Source organism: Fundulus heteroclitus, chromosome 1, assembly GCF_011125445.2.
Source record: "Fundulus heteroclitus isolate FHET01 chromosome 1, MU-UCD_Fhet_4.1, whole genome shotgun sequence".
Classification (NCBI taxonomy): Eukaryota; Metazoa; Chordata; class Actinopteri; order Cyprinodontiformes; family Fundulidae; genus Fundulus; species Fundulus heteroclitus.
This window is the reverse complement of record NC_046361.1, coordinates 2,385,123-2,411,067: the sequence shown is the minus strand read 5'-3', so window position 1 is coordinate 2,411,067 and position 25,945 is coordinate 2,385,123. Positions and strand designations below refer to the sequence as shown.

Sequence of the window (25,945 nt, the reverse complement as noted above, 5' to 3'; positions counted from 1 at the left end):
CCTGGAGAGAACCCAACCACGCATGCATAAGTGGGTAGTGGTGCAGTAGTGGGTAGTGGTGGCCTAGTGGTTAGAGCACAGAGCTTTGGTCCCAGAGGTTCTGAGTTCAACTCCCACAAGCTGCCATTCTGGGTCCCTGAGCAAGACCCTTAACCCCCAATTGCTCCCCAGGCACCACACAGTGGCAGCCCACTGCTCCCCAAGGGGATGGGTTAAGATGCAGAAGTGAATTTCTCCATTGTGAGATCAATAAAGTTCAATTATTATTATAAGAGAGAACATGCCAACTCCATGCAGACAGACTCCACACTGGGACAACACCAGTTGCCTTGTCTTATTGTGGCAAGCCAACAACGCTATCATTGTGCTGCACAATAAAGCTGTGTACACTATGTTCTTGAGATTCCTTCCAATATTTTAATCACTGTGTAGATGACCCACCCACCTACCCACCCCCCTTTTTTTTTTTTTTTTGACCTTCAAAGATGTCCATCCTTCAGGTTCTTCATTCTCCTCTCAATTTTAACTATAGTTATATTGAATTGGACTGCAAACATTTGTATTTGAAATACGTTGATTTGAATTATTTGGTCTAACTGGACCGGAATGTCTTGCAAAATGCCTTGAGATTACATTTCCTGTGAATTGGCTCCATAAGAATTTGTAGAAATGAATTGAACATAACTGAATTTATTTGATATCACACAAACCAGATTTGGTTGTAATTTTTATACTGAAAGATTAATTAAGATGAGTGTTGATTTCTGATTGAGCTGTTTTTAACCTTTTCTACAATTTATATCATTTTGTTATGAATAGGCGTCATATTCCTCACAGAGCACGTTTTAACGTTTTTACACCACTTCCAAGGATTTTACCTCCTCGCTCCTCCTGGCCTCGTGGGGGCGCTGTGGGCCTGTAATAGCCTCAAACTTCCGGTCGCTGGTTGATCGCACGCTTTCCTTCCGCGGCTTTGTCAAACGATCAGATAGCACGCAGGCTTTCAGAAACTAAAGACAAAATGAGCAAAGCCCACCCACCAGAGCTGAAGAAGTAAGTTTCCTCGTGTTTAACACGACGTGTGAAGGCTATTCCTTCTGTTTTGTTCTTGTTTGAAAGTGAAGGAGCGTGTTAGCTCAGGTGCATTGTTTTCAATGGCACAAGGCTAGCATTAGCAATGTTGGATGCACTGTCTTGATTGTGATCTTCGGTAACTGAAATGTGTTTTTTTTTTTTCAGGTTTATGGACAAGAAGCTTTCCCGTGAGTCTGTTTTAAATCTGATTTACACACATTGATTAAACTGAGGAGTTTAAAGTGTTCGCTTGTAGCATGCCGGTGGCAGAGCGGGCTGGTGACTAGTTACTACTAGTTTTACTCCAGCTACTTTTTCCTCCTGCTTAAGTAATATAATTTTGAAGCATCGCTTGTCTTAAGTAGGGTTTCACGTTAGTCTGCCCATCTCTGGTTACTTCACTCAATGATAAACCAAAAAGTCAGCGGGGAGACATACGATTACACAGTTGATGACTTCCTGAACCTACACAATCCTCATTTTTCCGAAGTTATGTTTTAGTATCTGCTGTGTCTGTTGTGGCATTTTGAGGTCAATGAATGTAAAGTAAATGATAAATGTCACTTGAGCTGTTCTAACAGTAGCGGTAATGTAAAGCACCTCTACTGTAGGTACTGGTTTCAACAGCTTTATTGTAAGTTGATCAACTAGGTTTATCGTGAAAGCTGTAGTTCTATTTGCAGCAATCTATATTGAGTCAGGTCGTTCTAATTACTGTTTTTATTAGATCTAAGCCTGATCTAATAACGAATAACAAAAATCACACACACTCGTAAAAATTCCCATGTTTCATTGTAGAGTCACCAGCTGAATAACAGGTTTAGAAATACAAAAATGTATTTAAGTATCTTTACTTAAGGGGTCCTATGCAGGGTAAAAAAAAAAAAAAAGGATCATGAATTAGTTGTTTTCCAGGTCTGGATCAGTATGGATAATCAAATAGCCGGGCGTCCACCATAAGCCCAACAATCTGCCAAGTCTGTGGGCCGGTTGAAACGACTTGCTGTGGGGACCCCTGAATTAGGGTGCAGCCCAAAGGACTCACCTTGTGAAATGATTTATTCTAATTAAGACCTTGATGGCCTCTCCAAGAGATCAGAAAGCCTGGAGGACATGTAGACTAAATAATTGAACGTTTGTCCACTAAATGAATTTGTGCTGGTGTAACCAGCTACGCTCTTTGTTTTGTTTCTGCCCTGTTCGTTGTGGTGTTCATGTTGTGTAAAAAGCTTCTGACAGATTTGGTGTGTGTTTCTAGTGAAGCTGAATGGAGGCAGACACGTGCAGGGCATCCTACGAGGGTTCGACCCATTCATGAACCTGGTGGTGGACGACAGCCTGGAGATGGGACCTGGAGGTCAACAGAACACCATCGGCATGGTGGTCAGTACCTCAGTGATCATTCTGACGCACCGCCTTTCCAACGTGTAATACCGACTTAAGGGGCCGTTCCAAGTCATTTTTCCAAACCGGCCTGTAAATGGAGCTCCTCTGCTACAAACATGTTGAAAACGGATTCAAATATGCTCATTATCTTGCTGAACTGACTGCACAGACAAAGTTTTGAGTTCTTTCTCATTTAAAAACATCTTATAACTATTTTTGGGACAAATAACGGTATAAACCTTAAATCTGTACACTCTCCTTTTTACTGCGCCTGGTGTCAGAATGCCCTGCTGCACACAACCTGCCCTGTCAGCAATCCTGGGGAGAGTCCTGCCTCAGACCAAGACCTTTAACCTGTGAAACTAAAGCACATGGCTAACTTTGTAGAGAAACCCGCCTGGGGCTTTCAGATACAATGGAAAATCGTCTTGATTTAACAAACAGCTGTTGCCTAACCAGGCAACTAGAGTTGCACTGATCTGTAGTTAATGTTGCTAGGCAACACCAGTGGTCCTGTATCAAAATGTTTGATGTGTTTAGAGACGGATCAGAGCAAATAAAATGAAAACTGCCAGCCTGTTTTAGTGAATCACAAATTAAACCAGAGCGACATTGCTCACCACTGCTCTACATGCTAAGTTGACTCTAGTTATGTGGAAGTTGAAAATCATGTCAAATATTACATACATGTGCCATGTTGTTGGCCTTTTTAGTGTTTAAGCTGTGATAAACTGTAATTAGTTTAAATAGAAAACAGTATTTGATGTTTGTTTTAGAGTTGGTCTGTCCTGGTAATTGGGACGTGTTTTTCTTTGTTGCAGGTTATCAGAGGAAACAGCATCATCATGTTGGAGGCCCTGGAGAGAGTATGAGAAGAGAGGAGGATGGTGGAAAGGAGGAGCTACAGTTTTCCATTCTGTTCTTTCTTTGTTAGACAGCCACCATAGTTGTACTTTGGTTAGTTTCTGTTCATTTGGATGTTTTGCATGAATGCGTTTTTGTGATTTAATGGAAATAAATCAAACGTTTCTTTCTATTTGTTTGAGTAACTGTACTTTGTGGTAAAATATCCAATAACCATGAAATAGTTTTACCGTATTAGTTGTGTGGATTATTTCCTGATTTTTGGGACTTTTTGCATTTGAAAAGTTTTTTTAAAATCACAAATCCTACAGACCAGATGTATTTACCAGGTTTGTGTAGCTGAACGGGAAAACCCCGCTGTCCATACAAGTGTTGCGTAAATATTGGAGAAAGAGCTGGTGCTTTCAGAACTTTAAGCTGCAGAGTTATGGCCACAGCACAAATGACCCTCTGTCTGGGAAATCACGATACAATAGTGTGGTAGAACCTTGGGGGGGGGGGGGCTCTCAAGAAATAACATAAACTTAGACAAATCAGGCAATGTAAACAAAAGGGGGCCAAAAATTCCCTTTACATTATTGCTGCGTCATCATCAGATGCAGTTCATTGTTTTTTTCAAGTGTTTAAATCATGGCTGAGAGGTTCTTGTTGATTTGAGGTTGCACAGTGATAGACCAAAAGTTTGCATACTGACATATTTTTTTTATTTTTTTGGAAGAAGAAAAACGTTCCTGTCTTGACTATTTTAATTCTATTAATGAATATTTATTAGATGAATGCATTTTTCAATGGTTAATACATGTGGACAGTGTCTCAGCCCTACCACAGAATGAGCTGCTAGTGTAATTTCAGTGATCTAAGGGAAAAGTCAGCAGACACAGACAAGCTTAGATCACTCTTTCACTGTAATTGAATTAGAAGAACAGAACGGTCACTTTAAAGAGGGAGTAGTGTTTAAAATAGTTTTTAAACAATGCTCAACTGTAATCAGAAGGGTTTTACCGGTAAATATATTGTCATTGAAAGAGGTTCGGTTGCTGGTAGGAAAGCTTCAGAGCTCATTAGAAAATCCTAATAGTGTCTCATTCCCAAAACCTTTGGGAAGATTGACCTAAAGGATGGGGTCACCACCAGAGCAGAGCTTGGTTGGGAATTACAGAAGGTGGGTGGGACTGTTTTCTACACAGACCTAGGTGCTGACCTTTGGATACTTGACCCATGTCAAAAAGGATAGAAAATAGAGCAGTTGTCTAGAATATATTCCTGAAAAAGCTGCCATGAATGAACAATTTTCCCTGGAGCAATCCGCTGATGAGCGTCTTCCAGCATGAATAAGAGCCTAGTCAAAAGTGAAAACTGTTTTGAGGAACTAGACATTTAAATGTTGGTTCATGGCCAGGAAACTCCCGACATCTGAATCCCCAGAAAGTGGGTGAACAAGAAAATAAAACTTGTCAAGTAAGCACTGATAAAGCAAGAAGAGGTTATTTGGCAGTTGGTGTCTGGGTGAACACCTTAGACTTGATGTCAAATACTGTACACATTAGCTCATTACACTCTTATGATTTAGTTTTTCTGACAATAACTTTTTGGATCATAAAATTGGAGTAGAATAGTAGTCTTACTATGTAAAAGTTATGAATTCAAATCCAGCCTCTTCTTGTTGGTTCACCCCTAGGCAAGGCACTTATATAAAAAAAGATCTTAGTTAACAAGAAGGAAATCACTGATTTTCACTCAATATGCACTTTTATCGATCCTTGCAAGGAGCGAAGAGAATTTAATGTTAAAAAGCTCTCAGCTTCCACCCATCTGTACCAGCTGCTCTAACTAGACCAAAAGGAAAGAACTCCCTTGAATACCAGTGTTATCTATGAGAGAGGTCACACCACTTTCTCATGGGAAGGTCCTCAGAAACTTCAGGTTGGCTGTAATGAGCACTGCTGTAACTATTGGGATAAGAATGTTTACACCAAAAACTGAACCTCCAACCGAGGCCCCTTCTAGCGTCTTCTGAAAATTCCCCAGCTCCCAGCAAGACAAAAACAATCTGCTCAGACGTAAACTAGCTGCAGCTGCAACAGGAGAGAATGCTTTGGCCGGTTCATACACAGCGATAAAGAGCAGCTTCTTTCAAAATGCGATTTAACACTCAATCAATTCCCAGTCTGAATATCAGTGTATGAATGTGTACATCTGTAAGTGCGACTGGGTGATGCGGCTTTTGAGTGGCTGGAGTGACTGGAAAGGCGTTAAATAAATTCAGATCATATACCAACCTAGCCATGTGTAAAATTATTCCAACGTAAATCAGTCATCTAGCACATTTTTTAAAATTACTGCATTTAATGTCATTAGCTAGACCACAGCATGATTTTTTTTTTTTTTTTTTTGCCAAACCTGTAGAAACGACAAGAAATCATGGAATTAAAAGCGAACTACATGAAGCGAGCTAAAAGATCTGAAAATGCAACACTTCATGCGTCGAGCCAAAGCTTGTATGTGTCTGGGAGGGATCGACAAGCCATTCGTCTGGCTCTGAGAGTCCACTGAAGCACAGTGAGAAACGTTATCCACGACTGTTGAAAACAATATCACTCCCAGAAAGCATTGACCACACACCCAGGAAGTCACACGAGAACCCAGAACATAAAAAGCACCACAGACCTCCTTGCCTCAGTTGAGCTCAGTGATAAGAAGGAGACAGGGCAAAAATGGCCTCCATGGGAGAAATGTAAGGCCAGAACCACGGCTGAGAAAAAAAGGCCTTCTCACATTTTTAATCCCCAAGACTTTTGGTAAAATATCCTCTGAACAGGTGACATGAAACATGAAGTTTTTGGAAGTTGTGTGTATATAGATAGGTAAGTGGGAAACTAACACAGCCTTATAGAAAAGGAACATTATAGTCAAACATGGCTGTAGTACAATAATCTGGGTGCGGTGCTCTGCTTCCTCAGGAGCTGGACGACTTGCTGTAACTAAACCATGAAATCTGCTCTGTAGCAGAAAACCCTTAAAAGAATATCTGACCATCAGTTTGTGGCTTTAAGCTCAGGTGCGGTTCAGTTACAGCGGGTCACTAAAGAACAGTGATGTGAAGGACACCAGCAAGTCCGCGTCTCAAAGACTTTGAGTGACCTTAGTTTGGACTTAGACGCAGCAGCATGACCGACATGTTCATGTCGGAATGTGGCTGAATTTAAAAACACTCTGCGAATAAGAGTGGGTCAAAGTTTGTCCACGCGATTACGGGCCCGATCGCAGTCGTTGCTGCCAAGGGCAGCACAGACTGTTGGTTAAGGGGGCAGTTCGTTTTTAACACAGGACCAGGTTGGTTTGGATAGCAGTGTTTCTCTTAGTGAATTAAATTATGATTTATAAAAGGCTTTGTGTTCAGGTTATCCTAGTCAGGTATTGAAATAAGGCCGAAGATCTGAAAACATTACAAAAAGCAAAAAGAGGAGAAATCTCTAAGGGAGAAATGCTGCTTCATCACAAAGTATTTCTCAATAAAACAAACGTTAATAAAGTCTAACAAAAGCCAAACAAAAGTCTTAGAAATGTGAAAGGATGATAACACTGAAGCAGCAAACTTTCAGAAAGGAGTTTATATATTAGTCTCAAAACGTTTGGCCAGACCTACAGTTTGCATCTTTTGCATGTGGACACATAGACATATATATTATGTCTATGTGTGGACAGGCCTCATAATGAACTTCAAAGATGGCGCGCCTTTCCCAGGCCTGAAACTCTGCGCGTTGACCGCGAGAGGGCGCCACCCGGCTCCTCCGTCCTCCAGCTGGACTTTTATTTTGAAAGCGGATTGACGTCACCGACGTCGCGTCTCCTCCGCGTAGTGTTTCGTAGCCGTTTGACGCTATGTGGAAAGTAGCAATGTCGGAGGAGGTTGGGAAGGCGGTGCAGTCGGTGCTGGAGCGGGTGAAGCAGGCGGCGGCGCGGCGGCCCAAGGTAACCGCAGGCCGGCAGCGCCGTCTCTGATGCTCCGGCGTCGGCGACCGGGAAAGAAGCGAGGCGCTGGAGAGACGTGAGGTTATTTATGCAAGGCTGCCAAACATCTCAACCTTTGGATGGAAGGCACTCGAGCCTCTGGCAGCACTTTCATAACACGATGCAGGATTTAAAGTGACAGCGCTGCATGGCCGCTTCGGTCGCGTCGTTTCCTGCGTTAACGCGACCAGGGCACGGTAGCGGCAGGCGGCCAGCTCTGGGAATGATGGCCGTTCAAAAGTGACACCTTGATCCTTCCCTGATGTTTTTGGCAGCATGCCTCAGATCAGCCAGACCCTGTTCTAATCTTTTTATTTGACCTCCATCAGTGCTTTTCATTGGGCCCAATTAAGCTGTTGAAGACTTTTTCTCCAATCGTCAAGGCAGAAAAAGGCGAGGGGTGAACCAGTGTTGTGTCGACATACAGTGTGTCAGACAGTTTAGTTGCTTCTTGATTAAAAACAACAGCTAGTCAGGTAGATAACCACATATCAGCTCTGATAACATGGTCTGGAAGAACCTTTGGAAGGTTTCATTTAATGGCTGGCCCACAGCTTCCCACTGTCCCCCACATGTCCCAGCGTCTAGGTGCTAAATATAAGCCAAGCCATGCTGGCGGTGATGTGCCACAGCGTCCCTGCTCTGCTGTATCATTTAAGACGCTGCTCTGCCTTCACGCTTTGCTTTGTCCCAACCCGCCTTTAGAGCATCTTATCTGATAGACTAGCACAACGTCACACATAAAGATGGACTAAAAGGAAAATGTTGCATGTTTTTAAACTCTTTTGCAAATTTAAATCTGAAAAGTGTGGTGTGCATTTCTCTTTGGCCCACGTTCAGTCTTTGTGGAATCTCCATGCATTGCAATTTTTTGGGTTCTATCTGTGAGTTTTCCACCTTGTACCTTCTGGCTGAATTATTTGCCCTGTTTTCTTGGATGCAGATAGTCTATAAACATACATTTCTTTTAAGTCTTGCCTCAGATTCCCAATAGGGTCTAGGTCTAGACTTTGACTAGACCATTCTAACACACGAGTGTGTTTTAATGAAACCATTCCTTTGTAGCCCCTGCTGTGTGTCGATCCTCCGCCCCAGTCTCACCCGTTTTCCTGGCCTCTAACAGGCGTTCTTCCAAGGTCGTTCTGTATATAGCTCCCACTCCCCGCTGGAGGAAAGCATCTCCCCAGCATGATGCTGCCACTACCATGTTCCACAGTGGGCATGGTATGTTCGGTGCATCTAACCAGCGTATCTCCTACGTGGGTTCTGTCTAACTGCAAACAACTTTATATGGATTTCTTTCAGCACTTCCCTTCCTCTTGGCACTCTCCCGTTAAGCACCACGTTTGTAGAGTCCACGACTAACGGTCCCACCTGAACTGCCGCTCTCTGCTGCTCCTCCAGAATCACGGTCACATCTTGGAAGCCGTGCGGTTGTGCCATACGCTTTCTGTTTGCAGACAATGATTTGATGTTGAAACCTTGCTTTAAATGACGCCACAACGTTCTACCTCACTCATCTGCTGGGTTCCCTGGTCTCTAATGTTCTCTAACAAACCTCTGAGGCCAGGAAGAGAACAGCTGCTTCATCTCTCTAACCGCGTCGGTCTACCTGCTGACTCAGATGACTGGTTTGTGTGCTCCCTCAGACGCTCCCGGCCGTGCCGCCCCGCCTCGTAGCTGTCAGCAAGACCAAACCCCCAGAGATGATCGTGGAGGCCTACAGACAAGGACAACGCAACTTTGGAGAAAATTACGTGAGTACAGAACGCCGGGCAGCCATCGAGGAGCTGACGGCAATGCTGACCTCTCTTCATCTCTCCGTCCAGGTCAATGAGCTCGTGGACAAAGCGTCGGATCCTGTGGTAGGTCGGCACGTCTCAGAGGACGGAGGGCGTAGCGTGACCTCGTTCGTTTTTACAGAGTTCCTTCTCTCTCCCCGTCTAGATTTTGGAGTCGTGTCCGGAAATCAAGTGGCATTTCATCGGCCACCTGCAGAAGAACAACGTCAACAAGCTGTTGGGTGGGTGACGTCAGCTCCGCCGGCCTTTCCTGCGTTAGCAATGGGTGTGAAATCCTTCAAGGGTCCTCTCTCCGCCTCCAGGTGTTCCCAACCTCTTCCTCGTGGAGACGATCGACTCGGCAAAACTGGCCGACCGGGTCAACAGCTCGTGGCAGCGCCTCCGGGGAGCGAGCAGCCAGAGGTTAAAGGTCATGGTGCAGGTCAACACCAGTGGAGAGCAGAGTGAGTGTCGCCGATCAAAAGAGACGTGCTGCCCGATGGCGCTTGTGACCACGGGTGCTACATGTTGCTTTCAGACAAACACGGCCTGCCGCCGGAGGAGACGGTCAACACGGTGCAGCACATCGTGTCTCAGTGCTCCGGCCTGCATTTCTCAGGACTCATGACCATCGGTCGGTATGGCTACGACCTCACACTGGGCCCCAACCCTGACTTTCAGGTACAGACCCCCAAAGAAGATCCGTTCACTTCTAAGAAACAATAAGCTTTGGTACTCATTAACACAAGTTACGGAGGTCAGCAGGCGTCAGGATTACACTAATCTGGTTTATACTGACTGTTTTCTTAGCAGCTGATTTTAGAAATCCTCTGAGACATTTTACTACATTTCTTCAGCTCCTCAGCTGGTGTTTTTAGAGTCTGTCCATCAGCTAATCTGTCAATCATCTGAAATCTGGCGGTGGGGGTAACAAGTTGAGGAGGGAAACGGGACACCCCCCTCTCCAGCAACACTCCCCAGAGCATTCTGGGGGATCCCAAAGTGTTCCCAGGCCAGAGAGAAATTAAAGTCCCCTCTGCGTGTGTTGGGTGTGTCCTCCCAGGTTCTTCCCTTCACACAGATTACTTTCAACCTTCAAGTACCTCCAGTACTCACCCTGATGGTCAGCAGACCAATTCCTGGTCTAAATGATTACAAAAGCAAAGCAATTGACAAAAAATACTCAGACTCCAGCACCACTGGAAGTACTGAGGAACCGGCCTGATTCACAGACCAACGCCTTTCAGTTTGTGGCCAGAATTTTTTTTTTAAAATGAACCAATGACACAAAATAGATTTGCCATGTACCATTTCCTCTGTGAGGCCCTTGCAGGGAAATGTTGATGCAGGAATTCCCTTAAAAGCTCCGTATATCATGAAGTTAGTTGTCTGGGACTTCCCTAACAATTTCATCCACAGCTGTTTAGAAAGCATTAAACGCTGATGTTCACTGTGGCAGGACAGAACGTAGAACGTATGGGTGGGTGCAGCTTCCAGCCGGGCTGTGTGACGCCTCCCACTCAGCTGGCTGCCATCAGACTGCCTCTTCAGTAAAATGCTTCCAATGCAGAGGTCACCAGCAGAGGCCAGAGGCAGTTCTTTAACTAATGAAACTACACGTGTTTTAGTTCACGTGTTGCAGCTTTTTGACATCTCCATGTGGAGACACAGTTGTTGTTCTTGAAGCCATTCAGAGGAGGACTTGCTGGTGAGGTTTGGATCGATGTCCGGGTGCGTTGTAGCTAAAAGCCTTAAAGCTCTCCCATGGAGGCCATTTTACCCAGTCTCTGACTTATTGTTGAATCATGCACACTGACCTTAGATGAGGCAAGACGCCTGCAGGGCCTCAGATGCTCTTAGTTTGTTTTGGACCTCCTGGATGAGTTGTTGATCACCTCCTGGAGTAGGTTTGGAAGGCCTGCAACTCCTGAAAAGGTTCTCCACTGTTCCCTGTTGTCTCCATCTGGGGTTTACTGCAGGCCTAATGTCTAGGAAAGGCAGAGATGTCAATGCTTAGGGCATGACGTGCCATCATGTGTTGTGTTTTCATGTCTTTAGGCCTGCTTCATGTAGTCAGATGGGTTCTGTTCCAGTGATTTGTTGTTTCTGCAGGCCAGGCAATACTCAGGCTTGGGTGTAACTGATGAAACAATGAAAATGTGGCTAATCCCAAGTATATGATGACATATCAAGGGGAACAATCATAATATCACAAAGATCCAGTTTGGTTTGGATAACCTTTTCCCCCTAATAAATAAATATCATTTAAAAACTGCATTTTTTATTTACTCAGGTTGTTTTATTTATTTATTGGATGATCTGAAAGATTTAATTGTGAAAAAGAAAAAGGAAAATCTGTATTACTTTTCATGGCACTGTAAAATGTACTTACAGGTATTTTAATAAATCCCTATAGTATTAGTTACATTGAGATTAATCAAATATTTTTCAATTGCCACAGTGAAATCTACTTTCAATTGCTTGTATTGAAAGTACTGTTGCCCTGAAACATTTCATGCTGTGTTGTTATTGATGTGAAACAACCAAAAACTAGTTGTGACTACATGTTAATGTGCAATAAACCATTTGAATGTGTCTTGTTACTGAACAGTGCTATGTAAATAGACTTGCCTTGCCTTTAAAGACTGGGCTGTGAATTGTGTGGTAGATGCTGTTGAGTCGGCGGCAGGAGGTCTGTGACTCTCTGAAGCTGCCCATGGAGGATGTGGAGCTCAGCATGGGCATGTCCACTGATTTTGAGCATGCGGTAAGTTCTCAGTCCTTCTTACCATTATAATCATGAGTACCGGGTTCTAGAAAAAGTTACAATAAAAAGGTCAGGAGAACGGGCACTAGGGTTGTCAGAATAATTGATACCTCAATGTAATCAATACTAAAAAAATGAGTTATTTAAAGTTACGGATTTGCATCAGAATGGATATAAACTGACCAACCCATTCACATTTCCCCCGTCTGTCGCACTTCTTCCAACCGCAGCGCTGCAACAACACAGGCTCCCTGCAGCCGCTCGTTTCGGCAACGATCTGCTGCTGGAAGTTTTAAACTCTCCTAAGGCCGAGACGCACCAAATCTGAATTGGCGTCCACTCCGACGGAAAATCGGGATCGTATGAAGTCGCGGCAATTACCTCTGGTTAAAATAAATGGGGCCAGGCAGACCGCTTGCGTTCTACGCTACTGTCTGCGTAGCTCTGACCAAAGCAAACCTCTGGTCTGTCTAAGTAACAGTTACACAGCAATGGGGGTGAAGTGCCTTGCCCAAGGACACAGCGACTAACCGTCTGCTTTGGAGAAAATGCAAAATAAAATCTCTGAACTGCAAGGTAGACTATCCAATTTCTGGCCAGGTTGGTCCCCATATAGGTTAATCTGTAAATACGCAGTTCAATATATCATCAATAAAACATTTTAATAATCAGTCTACTTACCCACGATAGGAGCTCAGAAGAACAGAAAACAGATAAAGTGAAACAGTGATGGTTGAGTTGAATCTGTACGGATCTGTCAGAGCGGACGGTTTGGTATGTCTCAGCCTAACATGTCGAGTACAGCCAGGAAAACACGAGACCTTTAGTAACAAGACAACACAAAAGTGTTGTACGGAGGAACTTTCTTATAAAGCAGGTAATCAGGAAAGAAACCATGCTTAACAGTGCTACATGCTAAGCTAACAGTACAAAATGGATGTTTGAGAGCAACGTAAAAAGGTCAGTAAAGCTCCTGTCTGTGCAACAGTGAAGTAGTAAACCTGGACAACATACGCTAACGCTAGCTGTTAGCTTGTGGGACAGCCCGGTGACCGGGTTCTGTTGGTCTGAGTGAGTACTTTGAGCTGAGCTGCTGCACCACGCAAAGCTCTGCTGCAGTACAAATCAACGCAGGAAAATATCAATCAGCTGATAAACAGTCAGGTAACGAAGCAAACCAGTGCACCTCCCTCCGTTTAGCTGTAAAGGCGTTAGAGGCCAATGTGGCCGATTACACAGGTTATGGTGGAGCCAGACTGAAACTGACAATTAGAGCAGAAAGAAGGAGGAACCCGTAACAATCAACCTGCTGCTATGGTTACGGTAGTAACTAAAGAAAATATTATGCAAAATGAGCAGAAAACAGAAATTGTACAGGTGGTGCTGCTGAAGAACCAGATGCTTAGTTTCACTGTGAAAGTATAGATTTGGTAGGCGCCAGATCCATGTTTGTATTTTGGATAGAATGATTCTTTCTGTCCCTCAGTAGTAAAATGTGTTCGTATCAGCATATTCACAAGAAAATTAAAGCACATCATGGCACATTAAAGATAAGCAATTATAAGATAATTGTATGACTAAATCAAAGGCGGGTAACTTCCATAAAAGATATCGACACTTATACTTAGTCTTATCTGCTGTACTATTTTTACCAAACAGAGAAATGGCATCCAAATGATTTATTTTCTACTAGCGGGCTGCATGTATGGTGGACCAAAACCAACAGACTTAAATATGTAAATTGTGCAATAAATAAACCAATACACTTAAAATGTAAGTATTCTCTATTTCCAACATATTTATTTAAGCATTTTTAAATCACAAAGAACAACCTTGTAGTGATACATTTATTGGGGCATATAAAAATTTATGCTTGAATTTTCCTGTCAGTTTCAATCCTATATAGATATGTTCCCCTACTTACTGATTTTGCACTAATCAAGAAAACTAAAGTAAAGTTTGCCATTTGTAAATAATTCGTTTTTGCACTTAAACGGAACAAACCTAGTGCCTTTTTATATAGAATTTTCAAAAATGGTATCAAGTATCAGGTATTTTTCTTACTATCGAGTTTGAAATATTAGTACAGTGACAACCCTAACCATTACAGGTATGTCCTAAAAAAATTAGAATATTGTATAAAAATTATTTGAGAAAGTTATTTTATAGAGATTCATTACACATAAATTAAAATACTTAAAGCTTTTCTTTCTTGTACTTTTGACGATTATTAATTATGGTTAGAGAAAACCCAAATTTCAGTATCTCAGAAATACTGCATAAAGCTGGTCTGCAGAGAGAAGCATGAAGCGCTCTAGAATGTCCTGCTAGATGTCTGCACTGACTGTGGACTTCAGATAACCCAGTGGACCAGAACCAGCTGATGACACAGCCCCACCAAACCATCACCGGCTGTGGAAACTTCCCTCTGGACTTTACGCAGCGTGGATTCTGTGCTTCTCTCTTCCTTCAGACTCTGGAATCTTGATTTCTAGGTGACATGCAGAATTTACTTTAATCTGAAAACAAGACTTCGGCTTTATAAATAAACTTGCCTGGCGGCTCTTGATGCAGACTCCAGCCTCAGTCCACTCCTTGAGAAGCTGCTCCACATTCTTGAATGGATTCTTCTTGACAATCCTCTCAAGGCTGCGGTTCTCCCTCTTGCTAGTGCAACTTTTCTTACCACACTTCTTCCTTCCACTCGATTTTCTGTTAATAATCTTGGATCCAGAACTCTGTGAACAACCATCTTCTTCAGCAATGACCTTTATGTCTCTCCTCCTTGTGAAGGATGTTGATGACCTTCTTCTGGACATCTGTCCAGTCAGCAGTCCTCTCCATGATTTTATCGCCTACTGACCCAGAGTCAGAGGCTGTTTAAAGGCTCAGGAAACCTTCAGAGGTGCTTTGAGTTGATTAGCTGATCAGAGTGTGACACCATGAATTTACAATAATGAACCTTTTCACAGTATTCTCATTTTCTGAGACACTAAATTTTGGGTTTTCGTTACCTGTAGCCATATATCTTTTTTTTTATTTTTTAGATGTATCTAGTTCAAGAGTTGCAGTAAATTCCTTACCTTCCAGCCGATCCCATTTTTATGCATTTTACCCTTTTTTTCCCCAGTGTTTGGGATTTACAGTGTGACTTTCTTAATAGAAAATGTGTCAGTAGCAAGTGAATTAAGGATGATTTCTTTTTCTTTGGTCTGATATGCACGCTGTCCTGCGGATTACAGATTGAAGTGGGCGCCACCAACGTGCGAGTGGGCAGCATCATTTTCGGCAACAGGGAGTACCCCAACAGTGCGTTAAACACTCCTAATCCCAGTCCCCTCCCCAGCCCAGCTCCCAGTCCTGAGAAAACATCCAAGACGGTGTCGGAAGATGCCGCCAAGAAGATGCACCATCTCACCGTATCTGAACACTAAAAGGAGATTATTGAAACGCCTCCAGGACTTAAGGGGGGGGGAAACTCTACATATGAAAAACTAACATAGCACTGGAGAGTTCTTACATAATTTTAAAGAATATTCACAAATTAATAAACTTTGGTTGCCCTTTTAGCTTTTTCTAATCATTAAATCGACATTCAGTTTAGAACTACAGCAGTTAGGATGTCTTTTCCATGTCTACCAATGGTGTCCGACAGGTGTTTTTAACCTGGAGTGCTCTGACCTCCAATGTATGGAAGACTTTTTGTGACCACCACTTGATTGAAACCGATGAAAAATAGTAACTTTGGAGTAAGGATTTTTTGAATTTATTTTGTTTTAGAAACTGGGCCTTTCCGATGTAGGTGTTAGCAGTCAATATCTTACCTGCAGAAGACGGCAGACAAATATATCCGTTTAGTAAAATCAAGAACAACATGCTCAAATTCCCAGATTTCCTCATCTCTTTTGCTTAATCTGTTGCTATTGATACAGGTATGTAGCACTAGCATCCATATGGATCTATTACATATCCACCAGGAGCTGGTCTGACTTTCTAAAAAACAGACCATCCACTGTATAATCTGGTTCATATGGATATTCTCTAGAGATTGATAGCAGAATGGGGTAAGTGGTATTTTCTTGATTAAGATCACATTTCCATTGTCCAATAGTTGCTATTTTACAGATTAGACCCTTAAAAGGCAATTCACTGCCAAGATATGCTTGTGAGTCATAAAATGGAGGTGTTCTACTATTCAAAATCTATTTTTTTTTTTAAGAAAATAAACGTTGAATTGTTTTGGCTCTTCATGGCTGTTAACTTGACACCCTAGTGTGAATTTCTCCAAGATTCTCTGAACAGAAATCAAGTTCTGGCTACTACTGGTAGGATATTGACTGCTCACAGTTAGTCCACATAGCCTCACTCCTCGTCAGACTAGTTCTTTTGTTTGTTTTTTTGTCAGGAAAATGATCTAAGTGGTGGTGGTAAAAGTTTCACACATGGAGCCTTTTAGTTTTCATTACTCTGGTACAATTTATTGTAACCGTGGCAACGTCCATGAAAACAACTTCTCATGGGTTTCAACAAGAAATTGTTTAGCTGGTTCACCGTTTTCTATCTTTCCAACTGAACAATATGAGGTCAAAAATTCCACGCAGTACAATGAGCCATTGTTGTTAAAACGAGGATTTGATTTAATAAATAGTTTATCCCTTTATAACAATTATTGTGCATTTGATATGGTTTCGTATGATGTGCCAAACGTGTCAGATTATATTCTTGATATTGATCATTCCAAGGGAAGGTTTTGTTTCCGTTCGGTGTGTGTGTGTGTGTGTTTGTGTCTGTGCAGTGGTGTGTCGTTGGAGATGAAAGGGAATCTATGCAAATGTGAGGAGGTTTTTAAAACTGCCAGCTGTGACGTCGCAGTGGTTTCCTCTGAGAAACGCAGTGTTTTTCTGTTTCGTTATAAAGTGTCAGTGGAAAAAAACAAAATCAGATTAACTGGTGGTTAGACGTGTCTTTACTGTCATAAGGCATTTTAGCATTGTTTGGTTTGGTTTTTGAGGAGAGGCCAAAGCCAAGCAATAAATTTTACTGTTGAAAATGTGGGTAAATTGCTGTGTATTTATTCCTTTTTGGGGAATAGTGGCGTATGACACTTAAAGAGACAGGCGTTTTTTCTGGACAAAATTTCTTTATTAAGCATTTCAGGACGAAATCCAGATCAGTGTCAAATTTAAATTCAAAATAAACATCTTGAAAAACAACTTACTCTGAACATGCTACCTCTAAAACTGATTGCGTCTTCCTTCTTAAGACTTACAACACAATATTTGAAACACTGCCCAACGTTAACAAATCTGATGCCACCCAGTCTGTAAGCTTGTGTTTATTATCCTCTTATTCAGGATTCCTAACGGTACAAAGACCTATCTTAGACTAAATCCTAAACAACCTGCACAAAGACGGAGGACGACTCCTAATTTCACATATATGAACCACAAAAGGATTTAAGAGACTTTAATGCAGCTGTAACCATAAAGTACCAACAAAAATAAATAAGGGTTTGGATTTTTTCCCTACTATACTTCCATTAGCTGCAGGTTTGACTAAAGACTTGGTAGAAACTTGTAAATTCCCTGAAAAGAAAATGTGGACCCTACTTTATAGACCACTGGAATAACGCAAATACATCAAAGAACCGTGGACGGGTGGGCCGAAAGTTCAGTCTGTGGAAAATAAAAAAAATATTGAGTAAACGAGGTAAAGTTCAAGCTCAAAATACTCTGGTACTTGTCAGCTTGTTGCACATTTCTTTGAACAGAAAAAATAACACTGACTGGTTGCCCAGGTTTACATTTTATTAGAGAGTAGTGCTGCTAGACCCAGACTGCAGGACAGCTGCGATACAATAAACACCTAAACTAACATCAACTCAAGTGTTAAGTGGGGAAATACGTTGGCTAAAGGATTTACTTTAAGTAGAAAGTGTTATAAAAACCTAACCTAAAACACTATCTTAAGGCTTGCCTGCCAGGATAAAGTAGTTAGAAAATATTAGATACAAAAAGAGGGGAAAAAGACTGAGGTCTTTGTAGCTCTTCCCAGTTCAGTACACGATCAGCCATTTCATTATGACACCCTAACAGGTAGAGCGACGTGGTTCTGCTCATCTCGTTTCAACCCAAAGACCTGCTGGGAAAACCTGCATCCCGGTTTTCACGTGTTACTTTGAAACTTTCTCCAACCTTTAAACAGTAACAGCTGCTATAAAGCAGCGCAGCAGCTCCAAGAAAGCAGGAAAAACCTAGAGCCACAGAGAAGACTTCTGGACACGTCCAAGGGTTGTGAGAACTGAGGAGCTTCCAGAACGTCACCATACATATGACGGGTGTTGATAGCTGCAGTGGGTCAACCTGCCAGCCGTAGAAACAGACGCTTTTTACAACTAACCTGTTTTAATGTTGACTTTTTTTAAAGCTAAAAGGAGAGGGCCTGCTCTGAACGAGTGAGTCCATCTAGCTGCTCCCTCGCTCACAGTAAGTCACCTGCACACAGACTCGGCAGAGTTTTTATGCCAGATGTCCTTCTTGATGCAACTGAGACTCAAACCCAGGTCCCCTGCATTACAGATTCACACTTACCCCGCTAGATTTAGAGGCTCTAATCGTCGTAAATCTAAGTAACAGCAAACAGGATTAAATCGGAGGCAAGCGGACCTTCACTAATTAGTTTTTTCAAAAACATTCGGCACAAATCCAGGACTCCGTCAGTCCTGGAGCGGTGCTGTTCTAAAGGACAAGTCAGATGTAAATCAATGTCCCACCCGTCACTCTCCAGGGTCGTTAGGGGCTATTGCTTGGTGTTCATTTATTATGATTTTTTTTTAAAATACACACCGCTAACCACTAGCAACCATACATATAAGACAGGATTGCAAAGAAAGTGTGTAATAGCGATTTGACATGCACACACAGCTCCAGAACAGTCTGGGTATGCACACATATCAGGGACGGACGATCCTCCGGGACCATTGAGTCTGTGACAGGATGATGAACAGATGGTGGAGCAGAGAACATGCTGAGGACGGTGTACAAGTCAGCGAATGCATTTGGATAGCCTGCATGAGGACGACAACACAAAGCTGGGCCAGATCTAAGGGGAAGGACTCACACGCGGCTCAGGTGAATACTGTCGGCTGCAGACGGTGCTCCTTTGGCTCCACAATCCGTGCCCCGTGCTCCCAAAGCTCACACGGCTCCGCAGCTCAGCCACCAAATGATCAGAGAGCAGCGCACTGACTGGGTCTGTGTTTATAGTGGACCGGTTATCTTAAGGAGGCTTTACAAAGGTTTCATGTTGAGATACAATTCTTTACAAATCAAACAAGGGAAGCTTTAATGTCTTAATTCAAAGGAATATTTGCTGCTTCATACATTAACAGGGAAAAGACGTCTAGTCCAGTGGTCCTCAATTCCGGCGGTCCTGGAGGTCCAGTGTCCCGCAGCTTTAACACATGTACCTGGTCCATCTCACCTGAATCCCTTACCTCCTCAGTCTGCAGTCAGGTTCTCCAGAGTCCTGCTGATGAGCAGATTATGTGACTCAGATGTGCTGAAGCAGAGTAACCAATCAAAGCTGCAGGAAAGGGGCCCTGGAGGACAGGAACTGAGGACCACTGGTAGTCATGTCAAACCAACCATGACAACAGCAGCCTGTGTACCGAGATTATATTTGGATACATTTGAAATCGGGAGGAATGCAGCTGAATACAGGTTTAAAAAAGGGGGGAAAAATAAAGTTGAATATTAAGTTATTTCTTGTAACAGTTTGAACTTTTTCCTTTCTTTGACAGAAATTCTTTAGTGTAAAAACCACATAATAAACATCTAGTGTGGCCCAAAAATCTAACAAGTGGAAATGTAGCTGAAATGGTGTTTCTAAACATTTACAAGTAAAAACTAAAGGTTTCCCAGGGCTGCTGTGTGGGTTAAGCGGTACCACTCCTGGCTGATAACCGGATCAGCTCCTAGATGCATCAGTCGTCTGTTTAGTCCACCGTGTTTATCTCGTCTCCCAGAAGATGTTAAACCAGTTTCTTGGCCTCAAAGAAACTTTTCAGGTGCCTCATCTGCCAGATTCCAGTGACGATGAGGATGAACGTCTGAGCAATGGACCACCAGAGGACGCGCTGGTTGGTGCTCTCGCTCGTCATGCGGAACCTCTCCTCCCGGTACTGCCAAACAAAAAGCAGCGCAGTGAGCCGAAGGCCTGAGCAGCCGCTGCAAACAACGCCTCTGATGGCTTCCTTACTGACCCGCTGGTAGTTCTGCTCCTTCTGGATCTGCTCCACCTGGTCCAGCAGCTGGCGCACTCGCAGCTGCAGCTCCGTCAGTTTGTCCTTTGCTGCGATTTCAGGGTAGTTGTTGGTGTGTTCTCCGACCTGGATCTCCAGATGGACTCTCTGCAACATTGTGGAGGGGTGACTGATTTATGTGAGAAGGCTGAGAAAAAGCAATTCATGGTAAAGGATTCTGTAGTCTTTTAAATGAGCAAAATAAGGTGGAAGGTAACCTAAATATGGTACATTGAAAACATTTTCATAATTGTTGGACTTCCACAAACTTAAAAAGGATTTTATTTAGGGCTGGACGATAATTCAATAACAATATATATCGATCGATAGACGTATATAGATGATAGAAAAAAAGAGTCAATAAAAAGTTCAACAGAATAACAGTCTCCTTCCTTTTGCATTGTAGCCATGTAGGTTAATACTACAGTCATTACATCCTCCCAACCAATCACAACGCAGATCCAGGAATACTCCATCACCAAGCTCCGCCCCTTCAAAGAGTTCACAATTCACCTCTTCTTTTTTTTAAAACCTGCAGTTTAGGTAAAAGTTTTTTGAATTAAAAGGTTTGAATTCAGTGTTTGTGTGTTCTGTATCTAAAAATAGGTTACTAAGCAACAGCATAAAATGGCCAGGGCTGCACTTAAAATATATGTTTTGAATTTGTTGATAATTATTAATATGCTTTTTTTTCTCTATATTGTCCAGCCCTATTTTTATTTGAACTTTATGTGATGAATACAGTAGAGCATAACTTTAAAAGTGGAAGAAACATCATGACTAGTTTCCAAAATGCTTTTCCAAATATGCGGAGGGAGCTGCTCAGGTCAGACGGGAGCAAATTGGAACTTTTTGGCGTACATATAAAACATCATGCTAGAAATGTAACACTGGTGGTGCCAGTATTATGCTGTGGGGATGTCCTCTACAGCAAAGACAGGGAAGCCGGTCAGAGTTGATGAGAAGATGGATGGCACTAAATCCAGGACAATCTTAAAGGAAAACCTGTTGGAGGCTGCAGGAGAATTAAACTGAGGTGGAAGCTGACCATCCAGGTGGTCACCTGCCCAAAAACGTAAACCCAGAGCTGTGATGGAATGGTTTATCAAAGCATGTTTGCATGTACGAATGGCCAAGTCAAAGTCCAGATGGCATTGTGGGACCCTGCAGACACCCGAGGGTCTCGGCTTATTATATTCGTCCTTGTGTTTTTGTTCCTATTATCACCACTCCGAGCATTAATCCAGTACAGGAGGTTTTACGGATCCTGCCGACCGCCAAAACCGGACTTGATTCCGCATGAACTGCAGCAGGCATTAGAGGCTGTGATCAAACCGCCTCTTTGTGCTTCCAATTACAACGAAGCGACCCACTGCAGTGAGGTCCGCCTGCTCCACGAACAACTTCATCCTGAACACCAGCAGGACCAAGGAGGTCTTAGTGGACTACAGGAGGTCCAGGAGGACTGAACACGCTCCTCTACATGCAGGGGGAGGTGGTGGAGCGTGTGGACCTGGGCCTTCACATCTCATCTGACCTCTCCTGGTCTGAGAACACCCCCCACCTGGTGAAGAAAGCTCTTCTTCCTCCAAAACCTGAAACGGACTGGACTTTCTACTCAGCTACACATGAACTTTATAGAGCTACAATCAAAAGCATCCTGTGAGCTGCATGCCACTGGGAAAGGAAGGATTTAGAAGGTGTGGTGAGATCAGCACAAGGGATTGTGGGATGCCGTCTGCAAGATCCAGACACAGTTTGGTCTACAGGAGTCCAGAAAGGGGCCAGATCTATTGCCATAGAGCCCAGCCTCCTGGGCAATGCACTGTTTGTCCCACTACCATCAGGTAAATGAATCAAGAACATTCAATCAAAAAACTAAGACTTAAAAAAAAGAACAGCTTCTTTCCAAAGCTGTGAAGGCTAGCGCCCCCTGCTGAAACTCAGGTAAACCACCAGCCCAGTTCATGGTCTGTTACATGTTTACGAACATGCTGCTGGTTCCACCGGTTCTTGATCCGATTGAGAATTATTTACACTGTCTCTCTCATTCTAATGTCTATTTGCACACAGATCCATCTGCAAGCTAGGGCTGGACAACATGGCCAAAAATTACATCCATTATTTCATTTCAGTCTAAACAATATAATTATATCGATCAAAATAAAAACCTCAGAAAGTCTGCCAAGAATGCCCGCAACAGATACCTGTACAAATGTGTGACAATTATTTTGCCTTGTTTATAAAACTCTTCCAATATAACATTAGAAATATTTGCTTTAATAAAATAAAACAACATAAAATCCAAAACGTCAATCGGTGACAAATTCTGTAATCATAAGACTAATGTATACTGAAATATCGGAAATGTCACATCAGTTATTGAAAAAAGTTAATTGCGATAAATATTGATATTGAATTGTCCACCCCTACAGCAAGCCGTTTCTTTGATTAAACAATCAAGAGAAAGCCTGTGTGTGAAACCACAGGTGAGATGAGCGGCTCGTCTGACTTAGTGTTCCTACCAGCTTTCCTCCGGCAAACAGAGCCATCTTTGTTGAGTTTGAGTGCAAACAGATTTGATGCTCTCCAGGAGTGTGAGAGGTGAACGTGAAGCGTCCGTCGGAGCCGTACTGACGAGAGAGGATGATCTGGAAGCGACCAAGAGACAGACCTTTAGACCGCACCGCCCATGTTGGGTACCAGGTTGTTTTTCTGAAGAGCACCTGCTCTCTGGGTTTACCTTTGTGTCTGGATCCTTGATCTCCACATGCATCCCAAGGCCCGGAGTGGATGGGAGGAAGGAGCCGGTCTGTTTGTCCCACAGCTGAGTCCGGTACTTTCCTGCCACACACGCAAAACATGCTAGTGCTAAGGTCACTCAAAGGACAGCAGCAGGATTTTATTATCTCCAGTGTTTTTTTATTTTCTGTGTGATAATAACTGAGACAACTTTAGCTTTAGGCAAGTGTGACCAAACCTTCACATTGTATTGTACAGTGATTGGGGGAAGGTTTTTATCTACATTTATTATGATCTTTAACTTAACGTGCTGACTTATTGGATTCTTACTGGATTCTTTCCAGTCTATGCATCTCCCGTCTTTTCCCTTTAAAATAATAAACTTAGAGAAATTACGGATTCCCAATTTATTTTCAAGCCTTCAACTGGCTTTTCAACAAGAAAATGCTCTGGTGCTTATTGACCATCCTAAAGAAACTAAATGGTACAGGTTGGTTTTCACAAGGTGTGAGTTGTCAGTATCTTACCAGCAGCAGGTAACGCTTAGCTTCTTCACTGTGATAAGGAGCTTAGTTTCCTCAGTGAGGATTAAAGTTGCCTTCCATCCTTGGATCATCTTAAAACACAGCTAAGCCCAGAAGGATTTCTACCCTTGGCAGATTTAGACCTGACGTTATTTTCTTTCCACCCAGAGACCGATACCTCTCAAAAGTTGATGCAATGTCTTAAAAGAAGCGTTGCCTTTCTTTTTTTTTTAAACCTGGTTTAATTTACATTTTATTAAAAAAAATAATCATGTCAAAAAAGATTTACATTTATATTATAAATTTTTTGGAAAATCTCCACGGCATTACAGAAGTCAAACCCTTTTTTAGAGTTGTTTCCACTAGGGCTGAACAATTAATCGCATTTTCAAAATAATCGCGATTTTTAAAAAAAAATGCAATTTCCAAATGGCAGAGGTCAGCAATTTTTGGCTATGTAGTCTAGTGACTCAGACGCGTCCTTTAGGTGTCTGTAAAATGTTTAAAGTGGGTTTGCCTCAACATGGAAGGGAAGACAGTTTCAGCAGTGAGATATTCTAATTTTATTACTTGTTTTAGAGTTTATATAATCATACATAGCATTAAGTACAGGTCAATCAGTTTAATACATAGACTTGTTTGTTGGTTGCACTTTATGTTCAACAAGGATTGATCAATTAGAAGCTGTTCTCTTGAATAATATTCTGATCAATAGAAATATTAAAAGTTCTTGTTTTTAAATAGTCCTTGTTTACAAACATCTTTATTTAGACGCCATTTTTGTTGCTTGTGGTTAATGCAGAGAAAAGTCAAAATTGCAATTTTGGTTGAAATATATTGTAGGCAGAACGCAATCATTTCTGCACCAAGTTTAGATGCTGCGGGTCTTTTAGCAACAAATCTGCACGGCGAGGAAACAAATTGATTTGTTGTTTGTATATGTTTAAAAAGACATGATAAATTAAACTGGGAAAAAATTGCATTAAATCGCAATATTAAGAAAAAAAAATTGCAATTGGATTATTTTCCAAAATCGTTCAGCCCTAGTTTCCATTGATACCCTGGTTAATTTCTGTTGCTGATGAGCTCCAGGTCTTTCAGGTTGGAAGGCCTCCTTGCCATCACCCTCATCTTAAACGCCTTCAACACATTATGATCTTCAAGTAGGGGCTCTGACTGACGTGTTGGTGAAATTAAGAGACTACCTTAAATCTAAATCTGCGTGGGAGATGAATAATAACCAACTACATACTGTATAAAGCAGCCTTGTGCAATGTTGCACACAACTGGAGGTAATCACAAGCCCAGTGTGGGCGTTCATGGCTGCACACTTATTCTGGAAGTATGATGTCAATGGGACTTTTTACATTTCTATGGGAACTGTAGTTTGAAATATTGATTTAAACCCTATTTATTACTCATGCTACCGAGATGACACAGGCATCGTTAGAAAGTTTTTCCCTTTCAGGTTACACCGGCCTTTTAGAGGTTGTACTTACTCATTTTTTTACTACCAAAAGGCTGGAGACTGTGGTCAGCTAGTGTCTTTTTTTGTCAGAGTGAGAACACTGACTGCTCATAACGTCTCCATATCGCCCCGCTGCAACACAATCTAAAGGATCTCCAGTGATTCTGCGGCTCATTGAAGTGACAGCAGCTGCAGCAGCAGCTCTGGAGGATCAGATTTATCCTGATACCACCAGGCTCCCTCAGGTCCCCCTTCACCCAGCACCACCTCTGCAACATCTCTACAAGTGCATCTTCTTCTCCTCTTTGAGGACCTTTTTTAATTCAGATGCCGAACATCTACTTAACTGGAATGTGCATTGAATGGATCTGGTGCATTTAACTGCTGAACTATATCAGTGAGAATTGGGCCGATTGTTTCATTAGAGGCACCGTAATGAGCCCAGGCAGGCCCGGACATTTGCTGCATCTTTAGTCCATAATCCAGCTGTTAGCGCCGCCTGCTAGTTAGCCTCGAGCTAACCAGCTGCTAGCTTACCGATGACCATGGTCTCGTCGGGAATTTCCTCAATGAAGCACTTTTTCTCTGTCTCTCCGATATGGAAATACAGCGCGTAGCTGGGGTAAATCCAGACTACCAGGAGAGTAACAGCAGCGGCTGGGACGGAGAGCACCATGTCACCTCCTTCACTTCAGCGTACATCAGCAGCGGAACCAGGAAGGGGATTTCCTGCAGTCCCGGCCTGCACTGAAGCCCTGGGTTCAGACTGACAGGCACAATGTTTACCCTAACAAAGATGATTGGCCCCCGCTAAATTATCTAAATAAATTAAAACCACCTGAATTTATACAGTACCAAATTCAGGCTGTTTTCCCACTGAAAAATATACAGATTTTGTGATTATCTAATAAGATAAATGAGCAAATGTGCCCTGCCCAAGACAGGTAGCTGCAAAGAAATGAGTACAAGCGCAATTTAAATCAAGACACTCCAACCATGATCGAGACTTAAAGTGTCATAAATGTT

At 42.5% G+C, this 25,945-nt stretch overlaps 3 protein-coding genes across 3 annotated transcripts; 2 read left to right on the top strand and 1 right to left on the bottom strand.

The window, feature by feature from the left end:
• The first annotated feature begins 908 nt into the window (after positions 1 to 908).
• snrpg (small nuclear ribonucleoprotein polypeptide G) lies at positions 909 to 3,496 on the top strand. Its single transcript, XM_012877556.3, has 4 exons — positions 909 to 1,053; positions 1,240 to 1,262; positions 2,333 to 2,457; positions 3,282 to 3,496. Exons 1-4 carry the CDS (start codon positions 1,022 to 1,024, stop codon positions 3,330 to 3,332), a joined length of 231 nt encoding a protein of 76 aa, XP_012733010.1. The 5' UTR covers positions 909 to 1,021; the 3' UTR covers positions 3,333 to 3,496.
• Positions 3,497 to 7,155: 3,659 nt separating this feature from the next.
• plpbp (pyridoxal phosphate binding protein) lies at positions 7,156 to 16,937 on the top strand. Its single transcript, XM_012877554.3, has 8 exons — positions 7,156 to 7,296; positions 8,985 to 9,092; positions 9,165 to 9,200; positions 9,283 to 9,358; positions 9,440 to 9,580; positions 9,655 to 9,797; positions 11,785 to 11,883; positions 15,126 to 16,937. Exons 1-8 carry the CDS (start codon positions 7,207 to 7,209, stop codon positions 15,315 to 15,317), a joined length of 885 nt encoding a protein of 294 aa, XP_012733008.1. The 5' UTR covers positions 7,156 to 7,206; the 3' UTR covers positions 15,318 to 16,937.
• A 1,479-nt stretch (positions 16,938 to 18,416) lies between these two features.
• tmed4 (transmembrane p24 trafficking protein 4) lies at positions 18,417 to 25,657 on the bottom strand. The gene is made up of 5 exons (XM_021324054.2): positions 25,457 to 25,657; positions 22,929 to 23,029; positions 22,711 to 22,836; positions 20,147 to 20,293; positions 18,417 to 20,065 (listed from the first exon to the last, which is right to left on the bottom strand). Exons 1-5 carry the CDS (start codon positions 25,593 to 25,595, stop codon positions 19,916 to 19,918), a joined length of 663 nt encoding a protein of 220 aa, XP_021179729.2. The 5' UTR covers positions 25,596 to 25,657; the 3' UTR covers positions 18,417 to 19,915.
• Between the last annotated feature and the right edge of the window lie 288 nt (positions 25,658 to 25,945).